This window comes from Amphimedon queenslandica, unplaced genomic scaffold, assembly GCF_000090795.2.
Source record: "Amphimedon queenslandica unplaced genomic scaffold, v1.1 AMPQUscaffold_13313, whole genome shotgun sequence".
Taxonomy (NCBI): domain Eukaryota; kingdom Metazoa; phylum Porifera; class Demospongiae; order Haplosclerida; family Niphatidae; genus Amphimedon; species Amphimedon queenslandica.
The window spans coordinates 83,180-99,275 of record NW_003546451.1 but is presented as its reverse complement, the minus strand read 5'-3'; the positions used below and the strand labels follow the sequence as shown (position 1 = coordinate 99,275).

Genomic DNA, 16,096 nt, shown 5'->3' with positions numbered 1-16,096 from the left:
ATTTATAATATTAGTCTCTGTCACTTGAAACTCCTATATTACACATATACATTGATGACATTAAGAGTACTGTAAAATACTTTGAAAAACTCTTGAAGTTTCTCCATCTGTTCTGGAGTGCAGTGTGGTGGGTTACAGTCTAACTGGAGATTATTCTTTAGCTGCCATGTATCATATTGTGAATTAAATGAGAAGATGGGAGTTTTTATAAAAGGGTAAAGATACTGACGGAGAAAAAAAAGTCATATCAATAGCTTCAATAATAATATTGACATACTTCTGGTCCCAAACATTTGTAAGTGTCATTTCCAGTATAAACTTTAGCACAAGAATCAGTCAAACTAATCGACATATTCTGCATTTTGTACACTGCAAAGAACAAGCATGTGACAGTTATGATTACACCTCCAAGCATTCATTTTTACACAAAGCACAGTTATTTAAGCTTACATTTCTGTCCTCTCTCCTTTGCAACAGGCTCCCCATTGACATTAGGTACCTCAATAAAGTACCTAGATTTAGCATTAAAGAGGTCATTAATTGATATCATAGGGTCTTACCCAGCATCTGAAATTGCACGATATTTAGCAGAAGGAGGCAAAACACTTCCAACATAATCAGCATGAATGTATGTAGCTAATCCTCCAGCTAATTCATGTGAAAAATTTTAAAGTAATCGTACATAGTAATGATAGTATAGGCAAAAAAATACCTGAACAGCCAGTTAGAATCACATCTGTTGCCTCTTGCATGATTTTATCTTTAAGGAGATAACCGAAGATTGCCTGTATGATCTTGTTTCCTCTGAAATATATTGGAGTTCCATCTACGTATATTGGTTTAGACCTTTTGCAGTAAATTGAAAGTTGATATTAAAACAATAATCTATAAAACTTACACATATCCAGAGTATACTCCCCCATCACAATACTTGACAAAAACAACATGCCAGTTGTAGAAATTTTTATTATACAATTCATCATCTGATAAGAATCCTCCAAAAGTTGCTGTCTTTGCCCATTTTTTTGAGGACCCCAAGTCACTCTTGCTTCTCTTAAGACAGTCCTCCTCATCTTCACAAACTCCTCCTCCTTCTAAATGTATTATCACTTTAGTAAACCCATTACCTGATCCTGCATGTTATACAGAAGAAAGATGATAGATGCTGCAAAGTGTTATCCTACCTTCTCTGTGGTAGAAACCAGGAGGTGACCCATCCAGGCAGACTGCTTCTCCGGGATCATCAAGGAGGATGAGATGAGCCTCTTTTGAGGCTGTGAAGGTGAAGAGAGTCAGTAGAAAGACTGCTGAAGAGAAATACTTAGCCATCATTGACCTTACAGCTAGAGCGTGGGCGTTGGGTCACATTTCAATCACATGCGTGGGATGCAACAATCAATAACTAGCCACGCCCACAGGAGGAGTTTAGATTTTAAAAGAAGGTGTGCCCACGTGTTTACTTTTAAAGTTTTGATTTTTTGGCGGCAACAAGGGCTTTACTTTAGTTTTCAGACTACATTTTGAATCCTCTACTCATCATATCATCATAATTTTATCTCCCTCTCTCTTCATTTCCTCCAGTTGTAATTCAAGACTTCCCTTTTCACTTTATTCGTCAAATCATCTTTTTCATATCATCTCATCTCTTTTATTGAATCCATTATGTCTACAGATCACGCCAATGTCAGTAGAGATGAGACAGAACTGCCAAACTTCCAGCAACGATTTGAGAGACTCAAACCATCACGGTATGGAAACAACGCTACAAATAAAATAAAATAAATACATGTACATGTACGTTTGCCCCTCCCTCTTTTAGAGAGTTGTTACAGTTCTACAGAGACAAGTTTACAGAATATGACTCGGAGTATCAAGAATTATGTAAGAAGATTGAGACGTACGAGTCGATTCAAATAGAAATGGTACCTAACGATATTTCATCATGTGCATGTGCATGTGCATTATGTCTTAGCAAAAGGCCCGTCTCGAAAATCAGCAAAGAGAAGACGAAATTAAACAATTGCAACAAGCTCTAAGTGACATGCAAGTGAGTCCTTTATCCTCTCACTTCTCTAAATCTCTCTCTCTCTTTCATGTTCCTCTTCTCTTTCTCTCTCTTTCATATTCCTCTTCTCTCTCTCTCTCTCTTTCATATTCCTCTTCTCTCTCTCTTTCATATTCCTCTTCTCTCTCTCTCTTTCATATTCCTCTTCTCTCTCTCTCTTTCATATTCCTCTTCTCTCTCTCTTTCATATTCCTCTTCTCTCTCTCTTTCATATTCCTCTTCTCTTTCTCTCTTTCATATTCCTCTTCTCTCTCTCTTTCATATTCCTCTTCTCTCTCTCTCTCTCTCTTTTATATTCCTCTTCTCTTTCTCTCTCTTTCTTTCCAGGTGTACTTGTTTCAAGAGAGAGAGCATGTTTTGAGACTTTACGCCGAGAACGACAGACTCAAAATAAAAGATCTTGAGAGTCGTAAGAAAATACAGCACCTCCTGACAGTACAGGGCATCACTAGAAAGGGAGGGGGAGGAGGAAGGGGAGGAGAGTCGACTTATACATTTAAAGAACCACCAGCAAAGTGAGTCTGGATTTACATTAAGATTCTATTACAGGATCTTTAAAAAATTCTAAAAAAATTAAATTTAATCGGATTTAGCTCAAACTTGATACGCAACATAAGTACATGTATATGCATCAGAAAAAATTATAAAAATGGAGAATTCTCACCTTGCCATTTTTGATGAAATTTGGCTGATGACCAAAGGCTATAGCCTTTGGTCTTTGGCTCAATTTTGGAGCAACTTCAAAAATTCATAAAAAATCTAATATTAATCGGAATTGGCTCAAACTTTCTACACAACATAAGAACATCTATATACATCAGAAAAGATTATAAAAAGTGAAAATTCTCACCTTTTCAATTTTGGCAAAATTTGGCCCAAGACCATGTACTACAACAGGGACTTTTGCCTTATTTTGGAGCAACTTAAAAAATCCAATTTTTATCGGAATGCACAACTTACATGTAGGAACATGTCAGAAAATAGCTCCATTATTTATTTCTTCATTCTCTCTCTCTCTCTCTCACTATTTCTCAGAGTACTAGTATCACAGCACATTCCCAGTGATACTAAAGGCAGAGGACCTGGAGGACACAAGACACTTGAATCAACCTCACCTCCTGCTGCATCGGCTGCCAGTGGGGGAGAAGGTAAAGCAAGAATAAAAGTATTAATTAAAGATGCTCTCATTTATTAATAATGCAGGTGACACTGATAAGGAGTCATTATTATTAACCATTGAATCACTTAATGCACAACTTGAGGAGCATGCCAAGCTCTGCAAAGAACAAGTATGAAAAATTGGATATCTATGTATTGTTAATTACATCTACATGTATTATACTTGTATATTTGGCTTAATATTGACGCACATGTACACACATGTACATGCATTAAATATTCATACATGTATATAGTCCACAGTGTCAAATATTGTATTGCTCCTTCAATTGCAATTACAGGCAGCTCTGCTTCTTCTTTCACATATTTGTACATGTACAATCAAAATCTCTTTACTCTATTACCTTATTTATATTTAAACAGGTTGATGCACTCCTGGAGGACAGACAGATAAAGATGGAAGAGAGTGATGGGAGGAATGAAAGAGACAGCATTAAGATACAAACACTCTCTGATCAGTATCACAAGAGTCAGTGTCTCCTTTATGAGAGCACCAAAGATTTTCTTCAAGTGAAATACGAGTTGAGAGCAAAGGAGAGAGAATGGATAGCAGAGAAAGACAAGCTCTTGCAAGAAATGGATAAACTGAGAGAACAAATATCAGTAGCTTCAGGTAATGGAGTGAGAGAGAGAGAGAGGAAAAGTTGATGCAGTGAGTAGTGTGTTTCTTTAACTTAAGGATCTGTGATTAGAATCAGCTCAAACTTCTATTTATAGGCAAAGACTCTTTATTGGATTTCAGTTGTCTGGAGAACTTCTCTCCTCAAGATGGAAGGAAAGGGCCAGACACAGCTCAGCTACAACTCCAGTTACAACAGACTCAGCAACTAGCTGATTGGTACAGGGAACAAAGTATTAAATGTGAAGATGAGCTGGGAAGAGTTAAAGAGGAAAGTAAGTAGTAGGAAAGTTGTACATATATATGTACAGTTTGATAAAATTAGCAAACTAGACTACTTGAAAATTCAATTGCATGTAACTAAAACAATTTGTGCTCAGAATCACCTCAAACTTTCTACATAGCATAAGGTCTAAATGAATTTTGGTCAAATTGGCTCAAATTTTCTACAGTTTAACACTCAAACTTAAATTGCTGGTTTTTTGTACCTGTAGATGAGGCAGCAAAGTCATTATTCAAAGAGAGAACAGCTAAACTTAATCAAAGACTAGAGCTAATGAACAAGCGATATCAAGCATTAGAGAAAAGACGCTCTCTTGAAGTTGAAGGATACAAGAATGACATTAAAATACTCCGCCAGAAACTAAAAGACCTCGAAAAGAAGTTATACAGAGTAAGAGCTAGCTAGAGACTGTAGAATGTCAACTAAAGATTGTGAGAGGTGGTTGGAAAGAAACTTAACTTTTTTCTTTTTCTAAGGTTACTACAACGATTGCAAGCAGTTCAGCGAATGGGACAGATATTGATGTTTTAGCTCAAGTTAAAGAAACTGCTCTCAACTCTAACAGAATAATGGGAGACCTGAGACAACTAAAGGGGAAAATTTACACTATAGAGAAGGATTTTAGAAACATGCATAGTTGTTGAAATATTTATAAGACATATTAAATTTAGTTCATATATTCGATATTCATTGTTCAGAAGGGAGTGGTTGGTATTTAGAACGCGAAGATGGTGTACAGAACATATATTCGATATTCATTGTTCATCAGAAGGGAGTAGATCTAGTTGGTATTTAGAACGCGAAGATGGTGTGCAGAACATAATATTCGATATTCATTGTTCATCAGAAGGGAGTGGTTGGTTTAGAACGCGAAGATGGTGTACAGAACTTTAAGGACTGATACTGTTCCGTTGCTTGTAGCTCTTATTTGTGGAGGACTTGGTGTATTGATGGTCCTGTATTGTCTGTTCTGTAGGGAAAAAAATAAAAGCCCATTTGACCCGCTGCCTCTCAGCATCAGTGCTGTTTATAAGGGTGATGAGAAGAAGAAAGAATCAAAGAAAGATGCACTAGTGCCGGCTTCTTATTTCAAAAGTTATGACTCGAGTAGAAAGGAGGCTGTTCCATTTGACTCGATACAGGATCTCACATCAGGTAGAACTAGTTCTGGTAGCAAAATTTTTAAAAATTATTATTGTATGCATGTAAATGATAGCTCATGGGAGATAACTTTTGACAAAGAGCCGTTTGCTGAAGGAAGATTCAGATATGCTTTTAAAGCACAGTATACCAAGCATGCTACTAAATGTGGACAAAGTTGTGTTGTAAAGAAATTCAAAGATAGCTACATTTGGGAGCGAAAAGGTTGGGACTCCACCTTGAAGATTTACTCTAAAGCTCAAAAATATGCCTCAGAATTTGGAAGAGGAATTGAATTCACTGAATGTGGAACTGGTATAGTTACAGCAGCTGATGATTGTCCTAAAGTTGAAGTTGATGAGTACACAGTAAATGAAGATTTTCTCGAAGGTGAATTCATCAAATGGTGTAACAATTATGGCTACGTGTCAACAAAAGCTAGAGGAGTAGACTCCATATTGACAGCATTCATGCACTGGAGCTGGGTGAAAAGCAAAGGAGAAGAAATGGTTGCTGATATACAAGGAGTGAAGAATGGAAACCGTTATAGATTAACAGATCCTGCTATGATCTCTGTTAAAAGGAAATATGGAGCAACTGATACTGGGATTGAAGGAATGGCAATGTTTTTCCTCATTCATCAATGCTCTGGCCCTTGTAACGGTTTGCCTAAGCCAACAATGGGCCATTTTGTTGGTAAGATACCTGATTCAGTGCTGCAGCAAGCTCTTGCCTTCCAGCAGCTATCAGCCAGGGGGACAACTTACTCACATGAAACTAAATTTCCTGATTCTATTAGGAATGTGATAATTCCTATTTTCTTAGCTATTGCTCGAAGAAAATAGAAAATACTGTATGAAGACCATAGTAGACTAGTGATAAGTTTTGGCTTTTTTATAACTTATATTCAAACTCAACTATTTATTCTTATAGTAAAAATGACACTGTAGTCATTATCATTGCTTTTCTTTGATCTGTTTAATGATTGCTTTACAGAAATCAGGTAGATCTGTTGGGATTCTTGATGTTACCTATAATAAAAATAATACTTTTCAGAGTCAATATACATAAGATACACTCACTAAATTCCCATCAACCACCACAGAAGCATCTTCATAAGTTGCACTGAGAAAAAATAAAAAGAAAAAAAAGAATTTTTATTTTTAAATTGTCTCTTTGTAAAAGCCAGAAACAAAATTATTACAATAAGTATTGATTCTAATGTGCACGAATTGTTTGAAATATTAATACCCTGCATTGATGACATCATCTTTTATTGAATGAAAGCAAGTTACTCTTTTGCCATTGAGCACTTTAGCAGAACAGAGCAACCATGGGCCATGGCATATTGAAGCTACAGTTTTACCTAAATTAATAAATAGCCATAATTTATCCTAGTATGATTGTTTAAAATTACCAGAGTCAAACATAGTTTTGACAAGATCAAGAAAGCGCTGGTCTCTTCTCCAATAATCTGGAGCAAAGCCACCAGGTATTATTAATGCTGACAAATCCTATCGAATCGAAATCAAATAAATTTAATATAAAGTACCCCAAAATTTGTAAAATTTGGATCTATATTAAAGCACTTAAAAGTTTGCTGGTTTTTATGATAAATAGTACAATTAATTTGCCTTGCCTCAGCTTTAACATCATCGATTGATTTGTCAGCTTTGCAAGGATATCCTTTCTTTGACTGATAGACTTTCCCTGCCTCTGGCCCAATAGAGAATGTATGGAAACCTTCCTCCCTGAACCTCAGCAATGGATACCAGACCTGAAGTTAAGAGGAGAGGAAAGCAACGGGTTGCATAGGCTACCTCTAAATCTTCATAGTTAAACTCAACAAGAATACCAATTTGAGGAACTGCAGCCATTTTGATTGGGATAATTATTAAAATGAAAAAAATTGATGAAAATTATGAAAATTATGAATATCATTCTACACTTTAATTTAAAACAAATGAAATGTGTTCCTTTCAAAATAACTTTCCTTGAAATTTCCCTCTCTCTTCTCTCTCCTTTATTCTCATTCTCTCAGTCAGTGTCCTCAATTCTTTATCTATTGTCTTCTTCAGTGAAGGATCCAATTCCAGTGCTCTCTTAAAGTCTCTCTCAGCTTCTTCTTGGCACCAATCAGCAGCATATGCTTTCCCCCTCCTAAAAAGCCCCTTCACATTATTAGGCTCCAATTCAAGCACTTTACTAGTATGCCTTATAACTTCAAGATAATTCTCCATTAAAAGCAGGCACTGTGAGTAGTTTAGCAACAAGGGGACTTTGATATCTTCTATCCTCTTCCATTCATTGCCCAGTGGTTTCTCTTGGATGCTCACTGACTCGATATATTCTAATGCTCTAAAATACTTCCCAGCAGCTCCCTGATAGTCTCCAGCCTTGTATAGAGCATTGCCTTCTTCTTTGAGGATTGGGACTAGCTCCTCTTTCTCCTCTGACTTCATGGCCCACACGTCTGGCTCATACTGACCCGGAGCCTCCACTTTTAGTAGCTCTATCTCAAAAGCTAGAGGTAATTTCAGTTGTGTTAGCATGTCGAGGTCTTTGTGGCCGCTACCGTGCGTCATTGCTCCAAAGCCACATCTGTGGGCATGATCACGGTGGGCGTCATTATAGTAACCAGTTGGATCCAGTTTCTGTTTCGCTACTTTTCGTAAAGTTTGAGCAATGATAGGGTAGTCTACCACTAACTGAAGAAAAAAAGAAACGATTATTTATTAATAGGACCTAAAATAAAGTTGTTTAACCTGAGCTCAGAATCAGCTTAAACTTAAGAATAAGAAGAATTCTCTGATAGTCATTTAAGACAAAATGCCCTGTGCTATATATAGTACAGGAACTTTAACCCAATTTTTGTGCAACTTTAAAAATTTGTTAAAAATCCAACTTTAATTAGAATCAGCTGAAACTTTCTACACAAGATAAGTGCATGTATATGCATCAGAAAAAGTTATAAAAATTGAGAATTCCCTCATTTTCAATTTTGGCAAAATTTGACCAAAATCCCTGTACTATAGTACAGGGACTTTGGCCCGATTTTGGAGCAACTTTAAAAAATTCATAAAAAATCCAAACTTGATTGGAATCAGTTCAAACTTTCTACATAACATAAGTACATGTATATGCATCAGAAAAAATTATAAAAATTGAGAACTCTCTCATTTTCATTTTTGATGAAATTTGGCTCGAGACCATGTACTATATAGTACAGGGACTTGGCCCGATTTTGGAGCAACTTAAAAAATTCGTAAAAAATCCAATTTTGATCAAAATCAGCTCAAACTTTCTAAAAAAAAATAAGAATATTGTGAAACACAATAGCGAAACACTACATGAAGTGAAACACTACATGCAGCGAAGCACTACATGCACCCATTCAACATTACCTTATATGGGCATGTGAACCGAGCTACTTCTCCTACCAACATTTCCTTGACCAGATCTTCCCATACGTCCATTTTAAATTTTCGTCCGACGAGGAGTTCAAAAGGGCCACATCCCAACGTCCTAGTGTCATCAATCACGTGATCCTTTATCTCGTCCTCTCCAGCTGGAAGGCTTCCATCAGGATTAAGTTTGATTGATCTAAAATGAAACACAGCCTACACCACATAAACTAGGTTAGGAGGAATTCTTTAGGCCGTACCTTTGAGTTCTTTAGAAATTGTGGGGGAGGACCTTTTCCTCCATAAATGAGGTCTTTTCTTACGCCAGGGACTTGAGTCCTCACTGACATTTTTTTATGATTTTTATTTTTTAGGTTTGAAAGGCGTGGTCTATTGCTAAGACCGCCCACCCACGTGCTTTCTGACAGCTGATTGTTCAATCATGAATGACACTAATATTCCAGTTGCTGTGGCTCTTATTTGTGGAGGAGTTGGAGTATTTGTGCTCCTATATTGTCTGTTCTGTAAAAAAAATGGTGGGAAGCAACCAGCAAAAACAAGGTAGACATAAATCACTGTCATTTTTGTATCTGCCACTCCCCTTTTTTTGTTTTTCTTTTCTTTCCTTTCCAAAGGAAGAAGTCAAGAACCAAAAGCTCATCGGATCCTCCTCCTTCTCCTTCGAAACAAAACGAAAAGAAAGGAAAAGGGAGCTTTAAGTTTCCAATCAAGAAAGGTGGGCTGATGCCACACCCTCTCTCAGCTGCTGATTTTAAAGGCCATACTGACACTATTAATGACATTGCGTTTGAATTGGGTGGGAAATACCTTGTATCTTGTTCCCAAGGTACACGCACGAATAAATAATAGGTCAATATTTTGAAATTTTGTATATTTATAGACAGGACGGTGAGATTGTGGCCCATGAAGACTGTCAGTGAGAAGGAACACAAGTATGGAGTTTTATGATCCTTTGAATTATATATGTCACCTTTCCACCTCTACACAAATGTATTTTTCCCCTTTCTCTTTCTTTGTTCCTCCTCTCTCCCCCTTCTCTCTCTCTCTCTCTCTCCTCTCTCTCTCTCTCTCCTCTCTCGCTTTCTCTTTGTCCTTTCTTTCAGACACACTCGTCTCAATATAGAAGACAGTGACATTGGCACTAATGTTGCTTTCAGTCCTGACGGGACGTAAGGGAGATCACTCATTAATTAACTAATTAACCTTTCTTTATTTGCTGTTGTTGTCTGCAGTGCTGTCCTGATGACAACTGCACACAGTAATGATGTTATTGTTTACAAGATAATGAAATCAAAGGGGAATCTCTCGCTGACCAATGCTCTTAGTTTCCCTTTGGTATTTATTTACTATCATAATGTCCTATTCTTTTGTACTATGCACTCTTGTTATGTCCATAGTTCTGCCTATGGTGGTTGGGGGTGGTCAGGACAACCACCTCAACAAATGAACCAACCAGTTCATCACTTAGACCAACCATCCAATTAATACTAATAGCCATACATAAAGCATGATATTGTAGTCTACTAGTATGGCATACATAAATTTAAAAGGAACAATATTAGTCTCCAACCACCTCTAATTTTTTCTAGGCAGAACCCTATATATGTAACCCTATAGTATTGTTTTATGTACATTGTAGACTGATGAGACAAAGGATGAAAGTGTATTGAGTCTCGAGATAGCTCCTTCTGGTAAATTTATCATGTCTTGCTCTGAGACATCATTCACATTGTGGACCGTTAAAGGCAAGCAAAAGAAAAGAAGAGAGAGAGGAATTAACTTTATTAATAATCATTATTATTATTTTAGGTGTTAAGTTATGCACAGTAGAGACTAAGCAGTCACCAAACAACATGGCAACCATTTCCCATTGTAGTAAATTCATTGCCTGTTGTGGTAAGGCATGATAATTGACACATGTCAAGATTTACTTTCTTTTCTTTTGATCTGCCCTAATCCTTTTCTCCTCTTTCTCTTTCTATAAGGTTTTACAACTGATGTTAAAATCTGGGAAGTTGTGTATTCGAAGTCTGATGAATTTCAAAGTGTAAATTGACACACTAGTATAGGTACATCGTTTTAATAGCATTTGATTCTGTAGGTGAACCGTGCAATGGATTTAAAGGGACACTTGGCTGGTGTGGTGTCTGTATCTTTCTCTCAAGATTCTAAAAAGTAAAATTATTTATTATTTTTAATCTTTTAAAAATACTTTCATTATAGGGCTTTGACTCTGTCGAAAGATATTACTTTCAAGTTATGGAATATAGATGGTAATACCACAATATTTTATAAAAATATAAAAATAATTTTTTAGTTCATAATTTAGCCTTTATTAATATTTCCCTTTCCCTCTCTCTCTTTTCTAGTAAGCTATTCATTAAACGAGGACCCTAGAGTATTGCTTGATATTAGTTTATCTGTATCAATCCCTATTGATATCAACAGTAAAGACATCAGTACGATTGCCCTCTCTCCTGATTCACTGGTAATTGCTGTCGCCATTGGTCATTCCATATATGTCTTTGATTCTATCATTGGGTCACTCCTGGAGTCATTTGTCGATGTTCATAATGGTAATAAATAATATTATTTTAAATTCAGAGGCCAATTTTTAATATGCTTTTATGATAGAGTATAATGGGAACTGAAATATCCCACACACATTCTATGTGTAATTGTTTTACTCAAACCTTTGTCACTCCCTAAATGTGTTTTAAACTATTGTACAATTTACTATTTTTGGTTACACTCTCACTCTCTCTCTGCATTCTTTCTCCAGCTGTTATCACTCGCCTCTTGTTTGACCCCAGTGGACAATATATAGTATCATCTGGTGGCAGTGACAAGTTTATTAGATTATGGCACAACACTCCTGGAATGAAGGAACAATTGAGAGATCTCAAGCTACAAATTTCTTCGACTGGCTCTGAAGCAATGAAGGTCAGTAGTTAGCAGTGCTTCATAAATTTGTACATATTATGGAGAGTTCACTCTCTCTCCTCCTTTCTCTCTCTAATTAATTTTATTTATACAGCATCAACTTTTGTATGCTGTAATTAGTATTGTTACAGTTAAAGCTCAGTTCCTGACATGGTTTATAGTTGTCCATAGTTCTGCCTATGGTGGTCGGGGGTGGTCGGGACAACCACCTCAACAAATGAACCAACCAGTTCATCACTTAGACCAACCATCCAATTAATACTAATAACCATACATAAAGCATGATATTGGAGTCTATACTAGTATGGCGTACATAAATTTAAAAGGAACAATATTAGTCTCCAACCACCTCTAACTTTTTTCTAGGCAGAACCCTGTTTGCCATAGTGTTGCACCAAGAATTCTTGGTTACACAGTTTGTGGTAGTTGATGAGATGCTGTTACACAGTATCTCATAGAATCTCTGTAACTATAATAGCACCTAAATTAATACTGTAGGGATTGTTTATTATTCATGAGTACAGCTGGTAGTATTATTGGTTTGTTTGTCAGTATTAGTGCCTATGGGGTCTATGAGTTTACTCTGGTGATCTCACTGTCTAATATTTCAATAATAAAATGCCTAGACTTGCTGTCTACCTGTAAACTAATTTGACTTGCCTTAAATGAATGGAACAATTAGACCAAATTTATCTCAGTGGTTTTGTATGCGTGAATGAATGTACATGTCATATATACTATATCCCAGTTGAGTTTGGGACAATAAAAACTGGATTAACTTTTATCGGAATGTGGGATAAGGATGAAGCTTTCACAGGTTTTTTGTTACCAAAGTCCATCAAAATCTGTGAAATATTGGGTCTCTCAGTTCTTATTTCATTTCTTATAGTAAAGAAATGAATGCTCATGCAGCAGCTGCTTTCAGTTCAGATTGAATGATAGTACTTAAGTATCAAACCTAGTACATACATATATAATACTTTTAAATCATGTGTGTGTAGTTGAGATTTTTCAATATAATTGTTATTATTTTTTTCTTTTACAGGTTCGTTTAAGATCTCAGATGGATGAAATAGAGTATGTTCTTATGTCATTTAAGTGCCTTTATAGTATTCTCTTCTCTTCAATAGGAAGAAATTGAAAGATCTCCCTTCGTCTTAAATAGGCTCTATTTTTAGTAGCAGGCGAATAATGATGAAGTGGATATTCTATAAATAGAATCTATTTTTAGTAACACAAATAATGACTATTAAAAATGACAAATTCATAATGGAGGCCGCGCCTACAGACACGTTGATTCTTTATCATCAAATCTCAGAAGAAGAGAAGGTAGAGAGAGATAGAGTCATGGCGGAGTGTGTCCCAACTCCAGACTCACCAGAGCCTCCATCAGATGAGGAGTATCTCCCCGTGGGGAGTGGAGAAGAAGAGGGAGAGAGTGGAGGTAGTGGTGTGCTCAAGGCTCAGACAAAGGAGCACAGTCGGTACATAAAGCTAAATGTCGGTGGTGCACTCTTCACTACGACCCTGGGGACACTTCTCAAGGAAGATAACATGCTTAGGGCAATGTTTAGTGGTAGAATGGAGCTCCAGACTGACGAAGATGGTAATTAATGTAGTGTGGAATGGGGTCTTACTAGTTTATGGTGGAAGTTTTTTGGGGGTGTGATTTATACGTTATTTCTGGGATGTTTTATTTTATTGTTAAGCACAAAAAAGACGGTCTTAAGAAAGTGCCTGCTTTATACATTGTCTGTCGTTTTATAAAAATTAGAGAGAAAATGTGAATACAATAATTTATAACACCATAAAATTTACGAACCTATATAGTACAATTAGAGGTCAGGGGCCCATCGATATAATATTAAACACTTAGTTTCGAAAAAATTAATATTTAGTAATTAATAATAATTATTATTATCATTTTTATTATCAAAGGTTTTGTTTTTGTATGTCCTGCTACATTATAAATATGTTCACGGGTTGTTGTATAGATTGGTGTAAATATACAATTCTGGTAATTCTCATTCGTTGCCTAGCAATAATTTGTTGAATTTCCCACCCTAGCACTGACATTTGGCTTTCCGCCAAATTTTCTCCTTGCCAACAACACAGAGAAAAATAGTAATTTCATTTTTAGCAACTTTTGAATTCTATGCACTGTGTATGTATGGATATACACTTGTTTGCTGTTACGTTAACTTGTTTTGTGTATTTTTATTTTAAATTGTTTACTTGCTAGTTTCAATAAAGTATATCCACCCACTCACTAGTAATGATAGCATTGTAATTGTTTTCTTTATTCATAAGATTGTTTATAATAAGTTCATGTCAATAGTGTAAAGTTAGGCGTTTTGGCATCTCAATAAATGCAGTTGGAATTGCCTCAAACTTTTATAAGCCATAAGGACTATTGCTATCAATGATTGTATAGAAAAGTATTTTTTTTAATTATAGCTACTATAAGCTGTATCTCCTTTAATATATTTGTAGTGAAATTCCCCAGTGGCACTATTTGCTCTGTGTGTGTGTGTGTGTGTGTGTATGTAGTGCTGTGCTACTCTATAAAAACTTTTGTATCACTGTCTTTATTTATTATAGGATGGGTACTGATTGATAGAAGTGGGAAACACTTTGGATTAATATTGAATTTCCTAAGAGACGGCTCAGTCGCCCTCCCCGAATCAAAGAAAGAATGTACCGAGCTCCTAGCTGAAGCAAAGTGAGAGAGGGGGGGAGAGAGGGAGGGAGGAGATAGAATATAAAGATATATTATTATTGCTGCATCACTAGAATAAGAGCAATGCGAATGTAGTATACATAATGGAATCATTGGAACGACCCAATTACATTGTACATGATTCTCAACATATGAAGGACATTGTGACAGCAGTGATCCTACACATACATGTACATGTACATGTACATGTACATGTACATGTACATTGATAGTAGGAGGATAGGAATGACATGTACATGTATTTGCTGTGAACAGCAATAGCCCATCATGTATCATGTTGCTGGCCATTGGTTTATTGTAGTAACAAATGTATTGTAGTAGAATTTATGCTAGAAAAATAGCCTGCATCATTATCATTTTATTATGCAATAATGACATTATTTTTATAATGTTCTAGATTTTATCTTATCGATGATTTATCGGATGCTGTTGAGCTCCAACTGGCCAAATTGAAAGATGAGTATGAGCCAGGCTGTAGAGTGCCGGTCATAACTTCTCCAGAAGAAGAACACCTCATTGTATCGTCATCAAGCAAAGTAAGGAAGAAGAGAAATAATATTTAGTGACCTTGAATGTCACACCAATAAAGAGGGACTACCCTTCAATATCAGATGACATTTTATGTAGCCTGAACTCTAAACCTAGCACTAAACTTAGTAGCAAATTAAGCTGCCTCAGGGGATGCTGTATTTTGATTTTAAAGCTGTAATTTAAAAGCAAAATAAACTGTGCTTAATATCAACAGAGAAGGTGTGCTATAAACTACTACTAATGATATGGTTACAGTTTAGCCCAGTTGTGTGAACATCCACTTAGGATGCACGAAAAGGATATTATTATATTTAATGCAATTCTCGGTATTTGCCTGTAAAACTAACAGTTACCCACTGATTGACAAGTGTAACGTAAACATGTCAGGCACTCAATGCGTTATGTGTACACTCTGCCTTTGCTATTATGTATTGCTGGCTGGCTAGTGTCTTTGGCAAGGAAGCGTTTGGTTCATTTCTGATTTGACTTTGTTTGCATTTATTTTTGTAGCCGGTGGTCAAATTACTGTATAATCGTGGCAGCAACAAATACTCATATACGCCGTAAGTTATTTGTGATCTTTGATTTTCTATTCTATTCTCTCTCTCTCTCTCTCTCTCTCTCTCTCTCTCTCTCTCTCTCTCTCTCTCTCTCTTTACAGTAATTCGGATGACAATCTTCTCAAGAACATAGAACTATTTGACAAACTCTCCGTTCGTTTCTCCTCTAGAATAAAATTTATAAAAGACATAGTGGGTCGCGGCGAGATATGCTGCTGGGCATTTTATGGAAATGCCCGCAAAGTAGCCGAGGTCTGCTGTGAGTCCATAGTCTATGCCACTGATCGCAAGCACACTAAGATAGAATTCCCAGAGGCTAAGATCCTTGAAGAGACTCTCAATATAATGCTGTATGAAGGAATTCGAGGTGAAGACACTGGTATAGCTCGCACTGCTCATATTGAGCCTACGTCTCGGACGCGGCGAAATAGAACCCCAGAGGGTTTTCTATCCGAAGATCAACCAGCTCAGTCGCAACAGTTCCCATCCTAAGACCGGAACCTTTTGTTTTTATATCATTCATTTGTATTAATATTGTGTGTGATTGATTTTTCTATTATTTCTTCCCCTCCACTGCCTTGGCTTTCCAAGCAAGAATCACTACTATACCA

At 36.4% G+C, this 16,096-nt stretch overlaps 5 protein-coding genes across 5 annotated transcripts; 3 read left to right on the top strand and 2 right to left on the bottom strand.

The window, feature by feature from the left end:
- Window positions 1-1,438: 1,438 nt before the first annotated feature.
- LOC100638987 (coiled-coil domain-containing protein 77-like) lies at window positions 1,439-4,836 on the top strand. The gene is made up of 10 exons (XM_019998571.1): window positions 1,439-1,748; window positions 1,820-1,922; window positions 1,973-2,047; window positions 2,393-2,580; window positions 3,101-3,213; window positions 3,269-3,354; window positions 3,608-3,857; window positions 3,962-4,138; window positions 4,358-4,536; window positions 4,623-4,836. Exons 1-10 carry the CDS (start codon window positions 1,663-1,665, stop codon window positions 4,788-4,790), a joined length of 1,425 nt encoding a protein of 474 aa, XP_019854130.1. The 5' UTR covers window positions 1,439-1,662; the 3' UTR covers window positions 4,791-4,836.
- A 1,333-nt stretch (window positions 4,837-6,169) lies between these two features.
- On the bottom strand, window positions 6,170-7,181 carry LOC100638860 (putative cysteine protease YraA). The gene is made up of 6 exons (XM_003387865.3): window positions 7,107-7,181; window positions 6,926-7,063; window positions 6,704-6,800; window positions 6,538-6,652; window positions 6,369-6,411; window positions 6,170-6,317 (listed from the first exon to the last, which is right to left on the bottom strand). Exons 1-6 carry the CDS (start codon window positions 7,161-7,163, stop codon window positions 6,243-6,245), a joined length of 525 nt encoding a protein of 174 aa, XP_003387913.1. The 5' UTR covers window positions 7,164-7,181; the 3' UTR covers window positions 6,170-6,242.
- Window positions 7,182-7,254: 73 nt separating this feature from the next.
- LOC100638731 (AH receptor-interacting protein-like) lies at window positions 7,255-9,063 on the bottom strand. Its single transcript, XM_003387864.3, has 3 exons — window positions 8,951-9,063; window positions 8,691-8,906; window positions 7,255-7,994 (listed from the first exon to the last, which is right to left on the bottom strand). The coding sequence occupies exons 1-3, from the start codon at window positions 9,038-9,040 to the stop codon at window positions 7,266-7,268; spliced, it is 1,035 nt and encodes a 344-aa protein (XP_003387912.1). The 5' UTR covers window positions 9,041-9,063; the 3' UTR covers window positions 7,255-7,265.
- Window positions 9,064-9,105: 42 nt separating this feature from the next.
- LOC100638602 (transducin beta-like protein 2) lies at window positions 9,106-15,657 on the top strand. Its single transcript, XM_003387863.3, has 18 exons — window positions 9,106-9,251; window positions 9,326-9,537; window positions 9,592-9,643; window positions 9,815-9,880; window positions 9,944-10,046; window positions 10,351-10,456; window positions 10,521-10,607; window positions 10,697-10,758; window positions 10,813-10,886; window positions 10,935-10,984; window positions 11,081-11,287; window positions 11,494-11,654; window positions 12,700-12,731; window positions 12,785-13,260; window positions 14,256-14,376; window positions 14,792-14,930; window positions 15,436-15,488; window positions 15,587-15,657. The coding sequence occupies exons 1-14, from the start codon at window positions 9,133-9,135 to the stop codon at window positions 12,813-12,815; spliced, it is 1,362 nt and encodes a 453-aa protein (XP_003387911.1). The 5' UTR covers window positions 9,106-9,132; the 3' UTR covers window positions 12,816-13,260; window positions 14,256-14,376; window positions 14,792-14,930; window positions 15,436-15,488; window positions 15,587-15,657.
- Window positions 13,002-15,977, top strand: LOC100637215 (BTB/POZ domain-containing adapter for CUL3-mediated RhoA degradation protein 3-like). The gene is made up of 5 exons (XM_019998568.1): window positions 13,002-13,260; window positions 14,256-14,376; window positions 14,792-14,930; window positions 15,436-15,488; window positions 15,656-15,977. The coding sequence occupies exons 1-5, from the start codon at window positions 13,002-13,004 to the stop codon at window positions 15,975-15,977; spliced, it is 894 nt and encodes a 297-aa protein (XP_019854127.1).
- Window positions 15,978-16,096: the final 119 nt, after the last annotated feature.

Bases quoted from the DNA above. Each gene is read 5' to 3' on its own strand.
- LOC100638602 (XM_003387863.3), top strand. From the start codon at position 9,133: ATGAATGACACTAATATTCCAGTTGCTGTGGCTCTTATTTGTGGAGGA. The intron at 10,047-10,350 runs GTATTTATTTAC...TGTACATTGTAG, and splicing joins ATGCTCTTAGTTTCCCTTTG to ACTGATGAGACAAAGGATGA. The intron at 12,732-12,784 runs GTATGTTCTTAT...TCTCTTCAATAG, and splicing joins TCTCAGATGGATGAAATAGA to GAAGAAATTGAAAGATCTCC.
- LOC100638860 (XM_003387865.3), bottom strand. From the start codon at position 7,163: ATGGCTGCAGTTCCTCAAATTGGTATTCTTGTTGAGTTTAACTATGAA. The intron at 6,801-6,925 runs GCAAGGCAAATT...TCGATTCGATAG, and splicing joins TCGATGATGTTAAAGCTGAG to GATTTGTCAGCATTAATAAT. The intron at 6,318-6,368 runs GTGAGTGTATCT...TTTTTATTATAG, and splicing joins TGGTGGTTGATGGGAATTTA to GTAACATCAAGAATCCCAAC.
- LOC100637215 (XM_019998568.1), top strand. From the start codon at position 13,002: ATGGCGGAGTGTGTCCCAACTCCAGACTCACCAGAGCCTCCATCAGAT. The intron at 14,377-14,791 runs GTGAGAGAGGGG...ATAATGTTCTAG, and splicing joins GAGCTCCTAGCTGAAGCAAA to ATTTTATCTTATCGATGATT. The intron at 14,931-15,435 runs GTAAGGAAGAAG...TTATTTTTGTAG, and splicing joins TTGTATCGTCATCAAGCAAA to CCGGTGGTCAAATTACTGTA.
- LOC100638987 (XM_019998571.1), top strand. From the start codon at position 1,663: ATGTCTACAGATCACGCCAATGTCAGTAGAGATGAGACAGAACTGCCA. The intron at 1,923-1,972 runs GTACCTAACGAT...ATTATGTCTTAG, and splicing joins AGTCGATTCAAATAGAAATG to CAAAAGGCCCGTCTCGAAAA. The intron at 4,139-4,357 runs GTAAGTAGTAGG...TTGTACCTGTAG, and splicing joins GGGAAGAGTTAAAGAGGAAA to ATGAGGCAGCAAAGTCATTA.
- LOC100638731 (XM_003387864.3), bottom strand. From the start codon at position 9,040: ATGTCAGTGAGGACTCAAGTCCCTGGCGTAAGAAAAGACCTCATTTAT. The intron at 8,907-8,950 runs GTACGGCCTAAA...TATGTGGTGTAG, and splicing joins AATTTCTAAAGAACTCAAAG to GCTGTGTTTCATTTTAGATC. The intron at 7,995-8,690 runs GTAATGTTGAAT...TTTTTTCTTCAG, and splicing joins GGTTCACATGCCCATATAAG to TTAGTGGTAGACTACCCTAT.